Below are 16647 nucleotides of genomic sequence, written 5' to 3'. Positions count from 1 at the left end.
TACCTCCTGGATCCCAGTACCTGCCTCAGTCGCAGTCACACCCTCCTGTCCCTGACCACATGTCAATTCTAAAGCATTTAATCTAAGGGGTGTGGCTGCCTCCTGGAGCAAAAGGTCCAGGTAACTTTCTCCCTCCCTGATGTCTCACAATGTCTGCAGCTTGGACTCCAGCTCTTCAACTCGGAGCCGAAGTTCCTCGAGCCACAGACACTTACCACAGATGTCGTCGCCCACAATGTCTACAAGCTCCCACATATTGCAGCAGCAACACATCTCCTGTTCTCCCATTATTTTAGTTATTTAATTAATTAGTTTAGTGTTAATCAAATTATTTACCTCATTTAGTTCATTGAATTAAATTTAGTTATGTTATATGTTAATTTAAAATTTAGCCAACAGTCACTACCAATCACTTACCTGCTTTACCTGTGACGTCGCACTGCCGTTTTGTCTTGTTGATGCAGGTCTGCTGCTACTTTTATCCCCGTTCTCAGGCCTCGGTCTGCTCCCGCTCAGGTCCACCGCCGCTCTGCGGGAGAAGTTAGGAAAAGCAAGCACCTCCTTCCGCCACTTCACTGAACTCCCATACTTACCAAACTCCCAGTTGTTCACTCTGTGCTGGCTGCACTCACAGGCCCCTGTGTTTATACTGTTTGTAACTCAGATGAGTCAGCACTGCTCTGCTACTGTTTCAGGAACCAATTTAATCTAGTTAGCTAATTAACTAACTACAGCAGTTCTCCAGTAGGAGAGCTTCCTTGTTTGTCTCTGCTTAAGTTGTTTTTCTCTGCTTAAGCCTGAAGAAACTTAAACATTTAAAGTTTAAATTTTAACTTAAACAGTTGATCTTACTTAAGAGGTACTAGCAATTAACACTAGATTTTAAAAGAGATTAACCCTTAAAACTCCCACACTTATCAAACTCCCACTCGGACCTCACCGTCTTTGGCCTCTTGTATTGTTCCACGGAAGCTCAACGTAAACTCGAGGAACAGCACCTCATCTTCCGATTAGGCACTCTGCAGCCTTCCGGACTCAATATTGAGTTCAACAATTTCAGATCATAACCTCGGCCCCTATTACACATTTTTTCTTGTAATTTTTCCACTCTTTTCCCCCCCCCCCCCCCTTTTCTTTTGTTTCTCTTTCACACCTGGCAGCTATCTCTTGCCCTGCCAGTACACTTTACACCTAATCTCAGCCTATTACCATCTCGTCTAGCTCTTTTGTTTCTTTCACTTCTTTTGTCCGATCGCAGCCCTGCCTTCGACCTATTTTCTTTTCTTTCCAGTTTTGAAGAAGGGTTCGACCCGAAACATCAACTCAAATTTCTCTCCATGGATGTTGCCTGACCTGCTGAGTTTTTCCAGCATTTTCTGTTGTTATTTCCCAGTTGTTCACTCTGTGCTCACTGCACTCAGTGCTGGCTGCATTCACTCTTGTTACATGCGCCTCTAATTTCCTGATTTATACTCTGCCCTACTTTACAACTACTGTTTGGGGGCCTATAAACAACTCCTACCAATGTTTTCTGCCCCTTGTTGTTTCTTAGCTGCACTCAAACTGATTTTGGGAGCTAAGATCCTTTCTCGCTACTGTCTTTATCCCATCCTTTATTATCAGGGCTCCCCTCCTCCTTTTCCATTTTGCCTATCCCTTCTAAAAGTTATGTATCCTGGAATATTTAGTTCCCAACCTTGGCCAATTTGGAACCACGTCTCTGTTATGGCTATTAGATCGAACCTGTTAATTTCTATTAATCTAATTTTGTTGCGAATGCTTCGTGTATTCAGATATAGTGCCTTTAGCTTTGACTTATTTCTCTTTTTCCCTGATGTCACCTTAGTCACTGATGCCTTATTACCTTTGTTACTCTCTCTCCCTTCCTGACCCACTCTGCTTATTTTTACCCAAAACTCTACTCTGCTCTAGAGCCTTGACATTTCTATTGCTGCTTTTAAATTTACTCTTTCCTGAATCCTCTCGCATCCCCGCCCTTCATTAGTTTAAAGCCCTGTCTACTGCCCTAGTTATTCGGTTTGCCAGGACACTGGTCCCAGCCCGGTTTAAGTAGAGTCCATCCCAACAGAACAGCGCCCTCTTTCCCCAGTACTGGTGCCAGTGCCCCATGAACCAAAACCCCTTCCTCCCACACCACTCTTTGAGCCACGCATTTAAACCTCTAATCTGTTTGTCCCTATGCCAATTTGCACGTGGCTCAGGTAACAATCCAGAGATTATTACCTTTGGCCTAGTCTACTCAATCTGTCCTCAGTCTGGAATCAGTCTGGTGAACCTTCGTTGCACTCCCTCTATGGCAAGTATATCCTTCCTTAGGTAAGGAGACCAAAACTGTACACAATACTCCAGGAATAGTCTCACCAGGGCCCTATATGACGTCATCAGACCCACCCCATTTAATCGGGCCAGGAAATGGGCATGACTCTCAATTGGGTTCATTAAGCGAAAGTCGCTCTGAGCAGTGCGCTGCTCAGAACATCGTGTTTCGGACCCGCTATGCTGCCCGCACGCACCCAACCCGACGCAAAGGTGAAAATTCTGGCCCAAATTTGCGAACTGTCTGGTTCAGCCTCAGACAGTGGTCATGCTTCTGATCTGAAATTATTTAGCATTTTGACTAAGTTTTTTTTAAATCATAGAATGATACAACACAGAAGGTGGCCATTGTGCCTGTGCCGGCTCTTTGACAGACCTATCCAATTAGTTCCACTCCCCAGATCGTTCCCCATAGCCCTGAAAATTTTTCCCCTTCAAGTATTTTACCAGTTTATTTTTGAAAGTTACTATTGAATCTGCTTCCTCCACTTTTTCAGGCAGTGCATGCCAGATCACAACAACTCGCTGCATAAAAAGAAACACCTCATCGCGCCTCTGGTTCTTTTGCCAATTATCTTAAATTGGTGTCCTCTGGTTACTAACCCTTCTACCACTGGAAACAGTTTCTCCTTATTTACTATATCAAATTGCCCCTCCTCATTCTTCCTACTAAAATTTATCACTTCAAACTTCTTTGCAATGAATTTCATCTGCCCACTTCAGCAGTCATAGAGTTATACAGCACAGAATGAGGCCCTTCAGCCCATCGTGTCCGTGCCGGCCATCAAGCCCTGTCTATTCTAATCCCATTTTCCAGCACTTGGTCCGTAGCCTTGTATGCTATGGCATTTGAAGTGCTCATCTAAATGCTTCTTGAATGTTGTGAGGGTTCCTGCCTCTACCACCCTTTCAGGCAGTGAGTTCCAGATTCCAACCACCCTCTGGGTGAAAAAGTTTTCCCTCAAATCCCCTCTAAACCTCCTGCCCCTTACCTTGAAACTATGCCCCCTGGTTATTGACCCCTCTACTAAGGGGAAAAGTTCCTTTCTGTCTACCCTATCTATGCCCCTCATAATTTTGTACACCTCAATCAGGTCCCCCCTCAGCCTTCTCTGCTCTAAGGAAAACAACCCCAGCCTGTCCAGTCTCTCTTCATAGCTGAAGCGCTCCAGCCCAGGTAACATCCTAGTGAATCTCCTCTGCGCCCTCTCCAATGCAATCACATCCCTCCTATAGTGAGGTGACCAAAACTGCACACAGTATTCCAGCTGTGGCCTAACTAGTGTTTTGTACAGCTCCATCATAACCTCCCTGCTCTTATATTCTATGCCTCGGCTAATGAAGGCAAGTATCCCATATGCCTTTTTAACCACCTTATCTACCTGCCCTGCTGCCTTCAGGGATCTATGTACATGCACACCAAGGTCCCTCTGATCCTCTGTCCTTCCTAGGATCCTACCATTCATTGTGTATTCCCTTGCCTTGTTAGTCCTCCCAAAATGCATCACCTCACACTTTTCAGGGTTAAATTTCATTTGCCACTGTTCTGCCCATCTAACCAACCCGCTTATATCGTCCTGTAGCCTGAGGCTTCTCTCCTCGCTATTTACCACTCCACCAATTTTCGTGTCTTCTGCGAACTTACTGATCATACCTCCTACATTCATATCTTAATCATTAATGTACACTACAAACAGCAAAGGACCCAGCACCGATCCCTGCGGTACACAGCTGGACACAGGCTTCCAGTCACAAAAACAACCTTCGACCATCACCCTCTGCCTCCTGCCACTAAGCCAATTTTGGATCCAATGTGCCAAATTGCCCTGGATCCCATGGGCTCTTACCTTCTTGACCAGTCTCCCATGTGGGACTTTGTCAAAAGCCTTACTGAAGTCCATGTAGACTGCATCAACTGCACTACCCTCATCCACACACCTAGTCACCCCCTCGAAAAATTCAATCTACTAATTGGTCAGACATGATCTCCCCCTGACAAAGCCATGCTGACTATCCCTGATTAATCCCTGCCTCTCCAAGTGGAGACTAATTCTGTCCCTCAGAATTTTTTCCAATAATTTCCCTACCACTGATGTTAGGCTCACTGGCCTGTAATTCCCTGGTTTATCCCTACTACCCTTCTTGAACAATGGTACTACGTTAGCTGTCCTCCAGTCCTCTGGCACCTCCCCTGTGGCCAGAGAGGTTCTGAAAATTTGTGTCAGAGCCCCTGCAATTTCCTCCCTTGCATCACACAGCAGCCTGGGATACATCCCGTCAGAGCCTGGGGATTTATCCACTTTTAAGCCCACTAAAACCGCTAGTTCCTTCTCCCTCTCAATACTAATTTGTTCAAGTATATCACAATCCCCCTGCCTGATTTCTATGCCTACATCGTCCTTCTGCATAGTGAACACAGATGCAAAATATTCATTTAAAACCTCACCTACATCTTATATAGACAAAGACTAAAAATGATTATAACGGAATTCTTCATTTGAAATGGTACATTGAAACTTCAATTAAATTAAATATTGAAGTTCTCCCTTACCAAGAATGTACTTGTGATTCTCTAAGGGTGAAATTGGCCTTTAGCGGTTGATGCATAACCGGCAATAGCGTATCATTGACACCCGCACAATTATCTTTTGCATTGCTGATTCACTATTACCTGTTTTACGCTACCACCGAAGCCAGTTTCACTCTCTCTAGCATGCTTACTTTACTTGGGGATTATAAATAAATGTTTAAAGGTCGGTATCCTGTGTGGGTGTAGAAAATAAGCAGTAGCAAATGGAGAAGCCAAAACCTCTTTGTGCTGCGCTGGATTATTACTTCCTGCTGAAATTACTTTCAATATTTTTCTTTATGAAGGAAAAATTGGCATCGAGGCTCCAATTGAATGAAGCAAGACAGCAGCTGCTCCAACAAGCTGAATACTGCACAGAAATGGGTGCTGCAGTCTGCACTCTGCTTTGGGGTGTTTCCAGCAACGAGGAATCTGTTAAATTTATCCTTGGAGGAGTAGGTTGTATTGGAACTTTATACTCGCTTTCTGTGGCCATGCGAGGCCAGGTGGTTGGGCGGCAAACCTCAAACTCATTCAAAGCTTTGTTTATTTTTAATAATGACATGTATTAAATTGGGTCACATTTTTAAATCTCGGGCTGATCTGATTGCAAACATTTGTCCAGGAGGAGGAATCAGTAACCGAGAGCTGTGAGCAGTAGTTGACTACAGGGGCCATAGACAAACACAAGCTGTCCTAAAACTAGTGGGGGTTAAATTCAGGTGTGCCCACTTCTAGGCGCCCCCCCAGCGCAGTATTACTCCCCAGCGCACAAATGGTGAGGTCGGAGAAGCCCTGGATATTGTGCCTCGGGTCTCATTATAATGAGGAGGATGCTGCGGGAGGAGGCAGGTGCTCCAAGTTTGGACCATGGCTAGTGGAGCGGCCACAGGTAGGTGCTTAAGCTCAGAACCAGGGGGACCGGGTGAGTCGGGATCAGGCCCCGTGTGAGTCGGGATTGAGGGGGGCCGAGCGATTCAGGATCCGGGAGGGGGGGTGCGGGCGAGTTGGGGTCAGGTTCGGGCGGGGGGGAGTCAGGATCGGGGGGGGCCTGGGCGAGTAGAGATCGGGCCCCAGGTGAGTCGGAATCGGGGGGGGGGGGTGCGGGCGAATCGGGATCAGGGGGGGCAAGCGAGTCGGGATTGGGAGGGGTGGGGGCAGGGCGAGTCGGGATCAAGGGTGAGCCTGACGAGCCGGGATCGAGGGAGACCGGGCGAGTAGTGGTCAGGGGCTTGAGCTGGGGGTCGGGGGGGACCAGGATGGAGAGGTCGAAGGTTGGAGATCTGTGGACCGGGGTTGGAGGTCGGGTAGCGGATTGTGATGAGTACTTAGCGCTTTTTTATTTAACCCATGTTTTGGGTTGGTTTTCCTGGTGCTGACGGCCTCGGGGCAAAGCAATGTTGCTGGATATCTGAAACAGATTACACAGTCATTCATCTTCTCTTCAGTGCTTGGATGCCTTGGATATGAATTTGCTTACCGTTTATTGCACTGCCTCCCATATCTGGATATCTCTGCCATCAGGCTGGGATGGTGCCCTCAAGGGCTGACCCTGCTCCAATTTGTGGGGTCAGTAGGAGGACACCTAATCATCGTGACCACTATCTAAGGGGGGGGGGCAGAAGCCCAGATCTCCCCCCTCCTTCCCATCCGCCAGAGATCTCATACACCCCCTCCCCACTCTTTCCCCTCCTTCCCACTTCCGCCTGTCCACCTCCATCCCTCCCCTCTCTCTCCCCCACCCGCCAGAGACCTCAAAAACCCCCTTCCCCCATCTCCTCCCCTGCTCCACCTCTCCAACCCCTCTCCCTCCCAGCCGCCAGAGACCTCATACACCCCTCTTCCCCCTATCCCTCTTCCCCCCCCCCCCTGCCCCCTTCCCCTTCCCTCCTTTTGGGTTTTTGAGTTTAACCGTGCACCTGCCCCTTGCCTGAAGTTGCTGTACCATTTGCGCATAAATAACGACGAGCGCCATTAGTCTCACTGTTATTTTGACAGCAATTTCTTGCCCATTTTTTCAAATTGCAGATTGTATGTAGATGATGGAAAGAAAGAATTTGAAGGGCAAGATTGTTTCATATATTCTTTTGTTACTGTGTTTGCACATGGGGCATTTCGCTCCAAAACTGAGCCTGCGTTACTGTAAATCTTTGTTACTGCAGGCGAGAGAGGCAGCAGCGCCCAGGCAGCTTGTGTACATGCCCATGTCTGTTCCCAGCCTCCAAGGGTGAAACCTTTGCTTGAGTCTTGAGATGAAATTGATTTATTAAGCGATTGCTGATAAATTTGTTTCACCACAAGTACCATAATTCAAGTAGTGTCATTCAGAAATTTATATTCTGCATTTATGGCATATGCTTCTTAGAACTAACCATAGAATTTTATTAATAGTTTTAAATCCTTGGGCAATGTCAAAATATGTTTGTGTTGTCTGTATATTAAGTATTTTAGTTATGAACAGGAACTTTTTTAAATTAATCAATAGAGCAAAGCAGAAAAGTTTTTCGGTATTGTGGGACAGACAATAGAAAGTTTTGTGAAATCTCTAGATGGAAGCATCAAGGAACAGCAGAATCTGGATTCAGATGAAAACCAGTTTGTTCTGGCATTGGCAGGAATTGTAACAAGTAAGTCTCGAGTTCCTGGTTAAAATAAATGTTTGTGTTCTATATAGCATTCCTAATTCCTTTGCCAATTTCTCACTTCCTTTTCAGCATATATATTAATGCACACAAGCCCTGAAATTCCTACCTGGTTTGGCACAGAAATTTGCTCCCTAACATTACCCATCTACACCTCTGCTTCCACTTATCTGCTGCTGTAACCCTCATCCATGATTTTATTACCCCCCCCCCCAGACTCGAGCATTCCAATGGCCGGCCTTCCATGTTCCATCCTGAGCTCATCCAAAACTCTGCTGCCTGTATCTAAAACCCATACAGCTGCGACCTAGGCATCAAATTCAGACACGGCGAAGGCACACCCAGCCGAGTTGACCCTGCAAAGTCCTCCTCACTCACAACTGGGCACTGGTGCCAAAGTTAGAGAGCTGTCCTGCAAATGACATACCTATCAGCCAATGTCCCAGACTTCTCTATCACCATCCTTGGGTATATCCTTTCCCACCAGCAAGGCAGACCCATCAGAGCAGGGGACACAGTGGAATATAGTCGGGGGGAGTTGTCCTGGGAGTCCTTAATATTGACTCAAGCCCCCATGAAGTCTCATGGCTTCAGGTCAAAAATGGACAAGGAAACCCCCTACTGCTAACCAATTTCCTCCTTCTCTTGGCCGATGAATCAGTACTCCATGTTGAACACCACTGTGGGTAGCTTCACTCATATATAGGGAACGGTAGCGTAGTGGGAATGTCAGTGGGCTAGTAATCCAGTAGGTGTGAGTTCAAATCTCACCACGGCAGCTGGGAAATTTAAATTCAGTTAATTAAATAAATCTGGATTTATCAGTAATGGTAACCATGAAACTTTCGGATTGTCGTAAAAACGAATGGAAGGAAACCTGCCGTCCTTACCTGGTCTGGCCTATATGTGACTCCAGACCCACAGCAATGTGGTTGACTCTTAACTGCTCTCTGAAATGGCCCAGCAAGTCATTCAGTTGTAACAAACCGCTACGAAACAAAATAATAAGAATGAAACCGGACGGACCACCTGGCGTTGACCACGGCAGTGGCACACCCAGCCCAGTCGACCCTGCAAAGTCCTCCTCACCAACATCTGGGGACTTATGCCAAAATTGGGAGAGCTGTCCCACAGACTAGTCAAGCAACAGCCTCACAGAGTCATAACTTTCAGCCAATATCCCAAACTCCTCCATCATCGTCCAGGGGTGGTGGCACAGTGGTATATAGCCAGGAAGGAGTGGCCCTGAGAGTTCTTAATATTAACTCCAGACCCCATGAAGTCTCATGGCTTCAGGTCAAGCATGGGCAAGGAAACCTCCTGCTGATTGCCACCTACCACCCTCCCTCAGCTGATGAATCAGTACTCAGTCGAGATGGAGAGTAAGGAAATTGAATCAGAGACTAAGGTCCAGAACTTAAATAAAGGGAATTACGAGGGTATGAGACGGGAATTGGGTAAGATTGATTGGGTGGTGTTTCTGGGGGGATTGACAGTGGAGAGACAATGGCAAGCATTCAAAGATAGAATGGAAGAATTCCAGAACATGTTTATACCGGTTTGGCATAAAAATAAACCTAAAAAGGTGACTCAACCGTGGATAACGAGGGAAATTAGGGACAGCATAAAATCAAAAAAAAGGGCATATCAACTGGCAAAAAAAAGCACCAGACCGGAAGATTGGGGGCAGTACAAGATACAGCAAAAGAGGACAAAGGGATTAATCAGGAAGGGGAAAATAGAATACGAAAGTAAACTTGCAGCAAACATAAAGACAGACTGCAAAAGCTTTTATCGGTATATCAGGAGGAAAAGACTGGTAAAATCCCAAGTCGGTCCCTTGCAGTCCGATTCGGGAGAATATATAATGGAGAATAAGGAAATGGCAGACCAATTAAACTCATACTTTGGTTCTGTATTCACAAAGGAGGACACAAATAACCTCCCAGGAATATCGGCAAACATAGGGACTAATGAGAGGGAGGAGCTGACAGAAATTAGTATCTCTAGGGATATGGTGTTGGGTAAGTTGAGGGGACTGAAGGCCGACAAATCCCCGGGGCCTGATAAACTACATCCTAGGGTACTTAAGGAGGTGGCCCTGGAGATAGCAGATGCTCTAAGGATCATCTTCCGGAACTCCATTGACTCGGGAACAGTACCCGTGGATTGGAGGGTAGCTAATGTTACCCCAATATTTAAAAAGGGGGGTAGAGAGAAAGCAGGGAATTATAGACCAGTAAGCCTTACATCGGTTGTGGGCAAAATGCTAGAGTCCATTATTAAGGATAAAATAGCGGAGCACTTGACAAATGGGGAAAGGATCGGACAGAGTCAACATGGATTTACAAAGGGTAAATCGTGTTTGACTAATCTGCTGGAATTTTTTGAGGAAGTAACTGGTAAAATAGATGGGGGAGAGCCAGTGGATGTGGTGTACCTTGACTTCCAGAAAGCCTTCGATAAGGTTCCACACAAAAGATTATCATGCAAAATTAAGGCTCATGGGATTGGGGGCAAAGTATTAACGTGGATAGAGAACTGGCTGGCGGATAGAAAACAGAGAGTTGGAATAAACGGCTCGTTTTCGGAGTGGCAGGCAGTGACCAGCGGGGTGCCGCAAGGATCTGTCCTGGGACCCCAGCTGTTCACAATATATATAAATGATCTGGATCAGGGAATTGGATGCAATATTTCCAAATTCGCTGACGACACTAAACTAGGAGGAGGGGTGGGCTCTGATGAGGATGTCAGGAGGCTACAGTGCGATTTGGACAGGTTGGGGGAATGGGCAGATACGTGGCAGATGCACTATAATGTGGATAAATGCGAGGTTATCCACTTTGGGGGTAAAAACAGGAGGGTAGATTATTATCTAAATGGCAATAGATTGGGAGATGGGGAAGTGCAGAGGGACCTGGGTGTTCTTGTGCACCAGTCACTGAAGGAGAGCATGCAGGTGCAACAGGCGATCAAGAAGGCAAATGGTATGTTGGCCTTCATATCAAGGGGGTTCGAGTATAGGAATAGGGATACCTTACTACAGCTGTACAAGGTGCTGGTGAGACCGCATCTGGAGTATTGTGTACAGTTTTGGTCGCCCCATCTGCGGAAGGATGTTCTTGCCATGGAAAGAGTGCAACGGCGATTCACCAGGCTGATACCTGGAATGGCGGGAATGACCTACGAAGAGAGATTAAATAGTTTGGGCTTGTACTCACTGGAGTTTAGAAGATTGAGAGGGGATCTCATCGAAACATATAAAATTATGGCAGGCCTGGACAGGCTGAATTCAGAGAGAATGTTTCCAATGGCCGGGGAGCACAGAACCAGGGGCCACAGTCTAAAAATAGCGGGCAAATCATTTAAAACAGAGATGAGGAAGAATTTCTTCACTCAAAGAGTGGTGAGCCTGTGGAATTCCCTGCCACAGAGGGCTGTGAAGGCTAATTCAATAAATATTTTCAAGAGAGAATTGGATATATTTCTGAAGGCTAAGGGGATTAAGGGTTACGGAGAAAAGGCGGGGACGGGGTACTGAACTGGTAAGATCAGCTATGATCTCAGACGAAGATCAGCCATGATCTCATTGAATGGCGGAGCAGGCTCGAAGGGCCGAATGGCCTACTCCTGTTCCTATCTCTATGTTTTCTATGTTACTCATAAGAAATAAAGCAGGAATAGGCCACTTGGCCCCTCGAGTCTGCTCTGCCATTCCATAAGATCATGGCTGATCTTGGGCTCAAAGCCACTTCCCCACCCACTCCCCATAACCCTTCACTCCCTTATCTTGCAAAAATCTGTCTATCTCTACCTTAAATGTATTTAATGACCCAGCCTCCACAGATCTCTGGGGCAGAGAATTCCACAGATTTACGACCCTCTGAGAGAAAAAATTCCTCCTCATCTCAGTTCTAAAAGGGTGACCCTTTATTCTAAAACTGTGCCCCCACGTTCTAGATTACCCCACGAGGGGAAACATCCTCTCTGCATCTACCTTGTCATGCCCCCTCAGTATCTTATATGTTTCAATAAGATCACCTCTCATTCTTCTAAATTCCGATGAGTATAGGCCCAGCCTGCTCAACCTTTCCTCATAAGTCAACCCCCTCATCTCTGGAATTAACCTAGTGAATCGTCTCTGAACTGCCTCCAATGCAAGTATATCCTTCCTTAAATAAGGAGACCAAAACTGTACGCAGTACTCAAGGTGTGGTCTCACCAATACCCTGTACAGTTGTAGCAGGACTTCCCTGCTTTTATACTTTAACCCCTTTGAAATAAAGGCCAACATTCCATTTGCCTTTTTGATTATTTGCTGTACCTGCATGCTAACCTTTTGTGTTTCATGCACAAGGACCCCCAGGTCCCTCTGAACTGTAGCATTTTGTAATCTCTTGAACACCACTTGGAAGAAGCACTGAGAGTAGCAAGGGCACAGAATGTACTCTGGGTGGGGGACTTCAATGTCTATCACCAAGCATAGCTCGGTAGCACCACTACTGACCGAGCTGGCCGAGTCCTGAAGGACATAACTGCCAGGCTGGGCCTGCGACAGTTGGTGAGAGAACCAACACGAGGGAAAAACCTACTTGACCTAGTCCTCACCAATCTACCTGTCGCAGATACACCTATCCAACAAGAGAGAGTCTAACCACCTCCCCTTGACATTCAGCGGCATTACCATTGCCGAATCCCCCACCATCAACATCCTGGGGGGTCACCATTGACCAGAAACTTAACTAGACCAGCCACATAAATACTGTGACAACAAGAGCAGGTCAGAGGCTAGGTATTCTGCAGCGAGTGTCTCACCTCCTGACTCCCCAAAGCCTTTCCACCATCTACAAGGCACAAGTATGGAGTGTGATGGAATACTCTCCACTTGCCTGGATGAGTGCAGCTCCAACAACACTCAAGAAGCTCGACAACATCCAGGACAAAGCATCCCACTTGATTGGCACCCCATCCACCACCTTAAACATTCACTCCCTCCACCAACGGTGTACTGTGGCTGCTGTGTGTACCATCTACAAGATGCACTGCAGCAATTCACCAAGGCTTTTTCGACAGCACCTCCCAAACCCTCGGCCTCTACCACCTGGAAGAAAAGGGCAGCAGGCGCATGGGAACACCACCACCTCCAAGTTCCCCTCCAAGTTACACACCATCCTGACTTAGAAGTATCTCGCCGATCCTTCATCGTCGCTGGGTCAAAATCCTGGAACTCCCTCCCTAACAGCACTGTGGGAGTACCTTCACCACATGGACTGCAGTGGTTCAAGAAGGCGGCTCACCACCACCTTCTCAAGGGCAATTAAAGATGGGCAATAAATGCTGGCCTTGCCAGCGATGCCCACATCCCATAAACGAATTTTAAAAATATATATTCTGAGTGCGGGGACTTCAGTGTCCATCACCAAGAGTAGCTCAGTAGCACCTACACTGACAGAGCTGGCCAAGTCCTGAAGGACATAGCTGCCAGACTGGGATTCCAGCATTAGACGAGCGAATCAACATAAGGATAAATTACCTGACATTGTCCTCATCAATTAACCTGTCACAGATGCATCTGTCCATGACAGTATTGGTAGGAGTGACCACCACACAGTTCTTGTGGAGCAAGTCCTGTCTTCACACTGAGGACACACTCCATCGTGTCGTGAAGTACTACCACCGTGTTAAATGGGATATATTCAGAACAGATTCAGCAGTGCAAAAGACAAGGCTGAAGCATTCAGAACCATCTTCATCCAGAAGTGCCAAGTGGATGATCCTTCTCTGCCTCCTCCTGAGGTCCCCACCATCACAGATGCCAGTCATCAGAAAATTAGATTCACTCCACGTCATAAGAACATAAGCAATATGAGCAGGAATAGGCTATTCGGCCCCTCGAGCCTGCTCCGCCATTCAATAAGATCATGGCTGATCTGATCTTGGCCCCAACTCCACTTTTCTGCCTGTTTCCCATACCCCTTGACTCCCCTGTAGTTCAAATATCTGTCTATCTCAGCCTTGAATATATTCACTGACTCCGTCTCCACAGCTCTCTGGGGTAGAGAATTCCAAAGATTCACGACCCTCTGAGAGAAGAAATTCCTCCTCATCTCCGTCTTAAATGGGCGACCCCTTATTCTGAAACAATGCCCCCTAGTTCTAGATACCCCCACTAGGGGAAACATCCTCTCAGCATCCACCTTGTCAAGCCCCCTCAGAATCTTATATGTTTCAATAAGATCACCTCTCATTCTTCTAAACTCCAATGAGTATCGGCCCAACCTGCTCAACCTTTCCTCATAAGTCAACCCCTTCTTGGGGCTTGGGGCTCTACCATTCAATTTCCAGCACAGGGGTGCTAACTTTTTTGGGACGCTACTTTTAGTGCCCCGGCGAAGTTAGCGCCCCAATTTTTCCCCCTTTGTATCCTTCTCACAACTTGTTTTCCCACCTATCTTGGTATCGTCAGCAAATTTGGCTACAGTACACTCGGTCCCTTCATCCAAGTTATTAATATAGATTGTTAATAGTTGAGGCCCCAGCAGTGATCCCTGTGGCACCCTACTAGTTACAGTTTGCCAACCTGAAAATGACCCATTTATCCTGACTCTGTTTTCTGTCAGTTAGCCAATCTTCTATCCAGGCTAATATATTACTGTTATGTCCGTGTATAATCAGACACAGACTGCGGAGAACGGTACAAACGGTGTTTACTCAACGTGGCTCAGACTGCAACTGAACTGTACAGATTACTACTCAACGTTATATACAGGTGTGGTCACTGCCGGTACTACAGTATACATGAGCTGTAAAAAGTAGTTCTCCCTCTTAAAGGTACATACATTACAATTACCCCCCCAACACCATGAGCTCTTATCTTGTGCAGCAACCTTTTATGTGGCACCTTATCGAATGCCTTTTGGAAATCCAAATACACGACATCTACTGATTCCCCTTTAACCACCCTGCTCATTACGTCCTCAAAGAACTCTAATAAATTTGTCAAACACGATTTCCCTTTCATAAAACCATGTTGACTCTGCTTGATTGTATTATGATTTTCTAAATGTCTTGCTACTACTTCCTCAGTAATGATTCCAGCATTTTCCCAATGTCAGATGTTAGACTAACTGGCCTATAGTTTCCTGCTTTCTGTCTCCCTCCTTTCTTGAATAGGGGCGTTACATTTGCGGTTTACCAATCCGCTGGGACCTTTCCAGAATCTAGGGAATTTTGGAAGATTACAACCAATGCATCCGCTATCTCTGCAGCCACTTCTTTTAAGACCCTATGATATCAAGAAATGGCTGAGTGCACCGGTCCTGACAACATCTCGGCTGTAGTGCTGAAGACATGGCTCCAGAACCAGCCAAGCACTTAGCTAAGCTGTTCCAGTACAAGTACAACACTGGCATCGACCCAACAATGTGGAAGATTGCCCAACTATGTCCTGTCCACTTAAAGCAGGACAAATCCAAACCGGCCAATTGCCAATTACTGTCCAATCAGCCTAATCTCAATCCTCAACAAAGTAATGGAAGGAGTCGTGCTATCAAGCGGCACTTGCTCATCAATAACCTGCTCAGCAATGCTCGGTTTGGGTTCTGCCAGGACCACTCTGCTCCAGACTTCATTACTGAAATGTGGACATAACCTGAATCCCAGAGGTGGGATGATAGCGACTGCCCGTGACATTAAGGTAACATTTGACTGAGTGTGACACCAAGGAACCCTCGTAAAATTGAAGTTAATAAGGATCAGGGGGAAACTCCACTGGCTGGAGTCATACCAACACAAAAAAGATGGTTATAGTTGTTGGAGGCCAATCACCTCAGCCCCAGGACATTGCTTCAGGAGTTCCTCAGGGCAGCATCTTAGGCCCAACAATCTTCAGCTGCTTCTTCAATAACCTTCCCTCCATCATGTGCTTTAACCTTCTCTGCTCTAAGAACAACAATCCCAGCTTCACTACTCTCCACATAACTGATGTGACTCATCCCAATTTTATTCTCTGATTTGGGCATCTTAACCTGCTTTTTGTGATTGTGCTGTCTGAACTTTGTTGAGGCTGTCTGAAAGTTGCAGTCATAAACCCCAAATTTCTGGCCCAGGAAGGGTGGACAGCCTGATTTCTACCTGGTGGAGGGGGCCAGAAATGTGGAGTTGAACTTGGTTCTCCTAGGGTTCTGCCCCATTTGCTGCGGCAAATTCAAATTTCAGTGGGGGAGTCATTGTACAGATCTTCTACTTCCTCCCCTACATCAAGGAGGTGTGTCTCGGGGAGTTCCTGGGCTTCCACAGGAAATTCCGCATGTTAGGTGCAGCAGAATCTACGCCTGCTAACAGCAGGCACAGGTTCTGTTATGGGCCTAGTGAAGGCCCCAACCTTTGCTAGAGTAGGTAAATCTGTAGCTTATCAGAAGAACATTAGAAATAGGAGGAGGAGGAGGCCATACGGCCCCTTGAGCCTGCTCCTCCATTCAATAAGATCATGGCTGATCTTCGACCTAAACTCTACTTTCCTGCCCGATCCCCTTATCCTTTGATTCCCTTAGTATCGCCTATTAAGGGAATCAAGGGATATGGGGATAGTGCAGGAAAGTGGAGATGAGGAAGAAGATCAGCCATGATCTTATTGAATGGCGGAGCAGGCTCAAGGGACCAAATGGCCTACTCCTGTTCCTATTTCTTATGTTCTTAATGGCCGACTTCTTACCCTGAGACTGTGACCCCTTGTTCTAGACTCTACAGCCAGGAGAAACGGCATCTCAGCATCTACGCTGTCAAGCCCTGTAAGAGTTTTATACGTTTGAATGAGTTCACCTCTCATTCTTCTAAACTCCAGAGAGTATAGGCCCTTTCTACTCAATCTCTCCTCATAAGACAGCCCTCTCATCCCAGGAATCAATCTAAGGAACCTTCATTGCACCCCTCTAAGGCAAGTATATCCTTTCTTGGGTAAGGAGACCAAAATTGTACACAGTACTCCAGGTGTGGTCTCACCAAAACCCTATATAATTGCAGTAAGACGTCTTTACTCTTATACTCCAACCGCCTTGTAATAAAGGCCAACATACCATTTGCTTTCCTAATTGCTTGCTG

At 46.4% G+C, this 16647-nt stretch overlaps 1 protein-coding gene across 1 annotated transcript in view; it reads left to right on the top strand.

Moving 5' to 3' along the window:
* The window catches only part of hsf2bp (heat shock transcription factor 2 binding protein), a 182896-nt gene that overhangs the window by 88269 nt on the left and 77980 nt on the right, over positions 1-16647 (top strand). Inside the window, exons 4-5 of the mRNA XM_086007357.1 lie at positions 5212-5361; positions 7392-7533. Of these exons, the coding sequence (XP_085863483.1) occupies positions 5212-5361; positions 7392-7533 (292 nt within the window). The remainder of the gene's footprint in view (positions 1-5211; positions 5362-7391; positions 7534-16647) is intronic.

Source organism: Somniosus microcephalus, chromosome 14 (assembly GCF_052327205.1).
Source record: "Somniosus microcephalus isolate GS21.2 chromosome 14, FLI_Smic_1.0, whole genome shotgun sequence".
NCBI classification, from domain to species: Eukaryota; Metazoa; Chordata; class Chondrichthyes; order Squaliformes; family Somniosidae; genus Somniosus; species Somniosus microcephalus.
The sequence above is the reverse complement of the archived record's forward strand: the minus strand, read 5'-3'. Positions and strand labels throughout refer to the sequence as shown.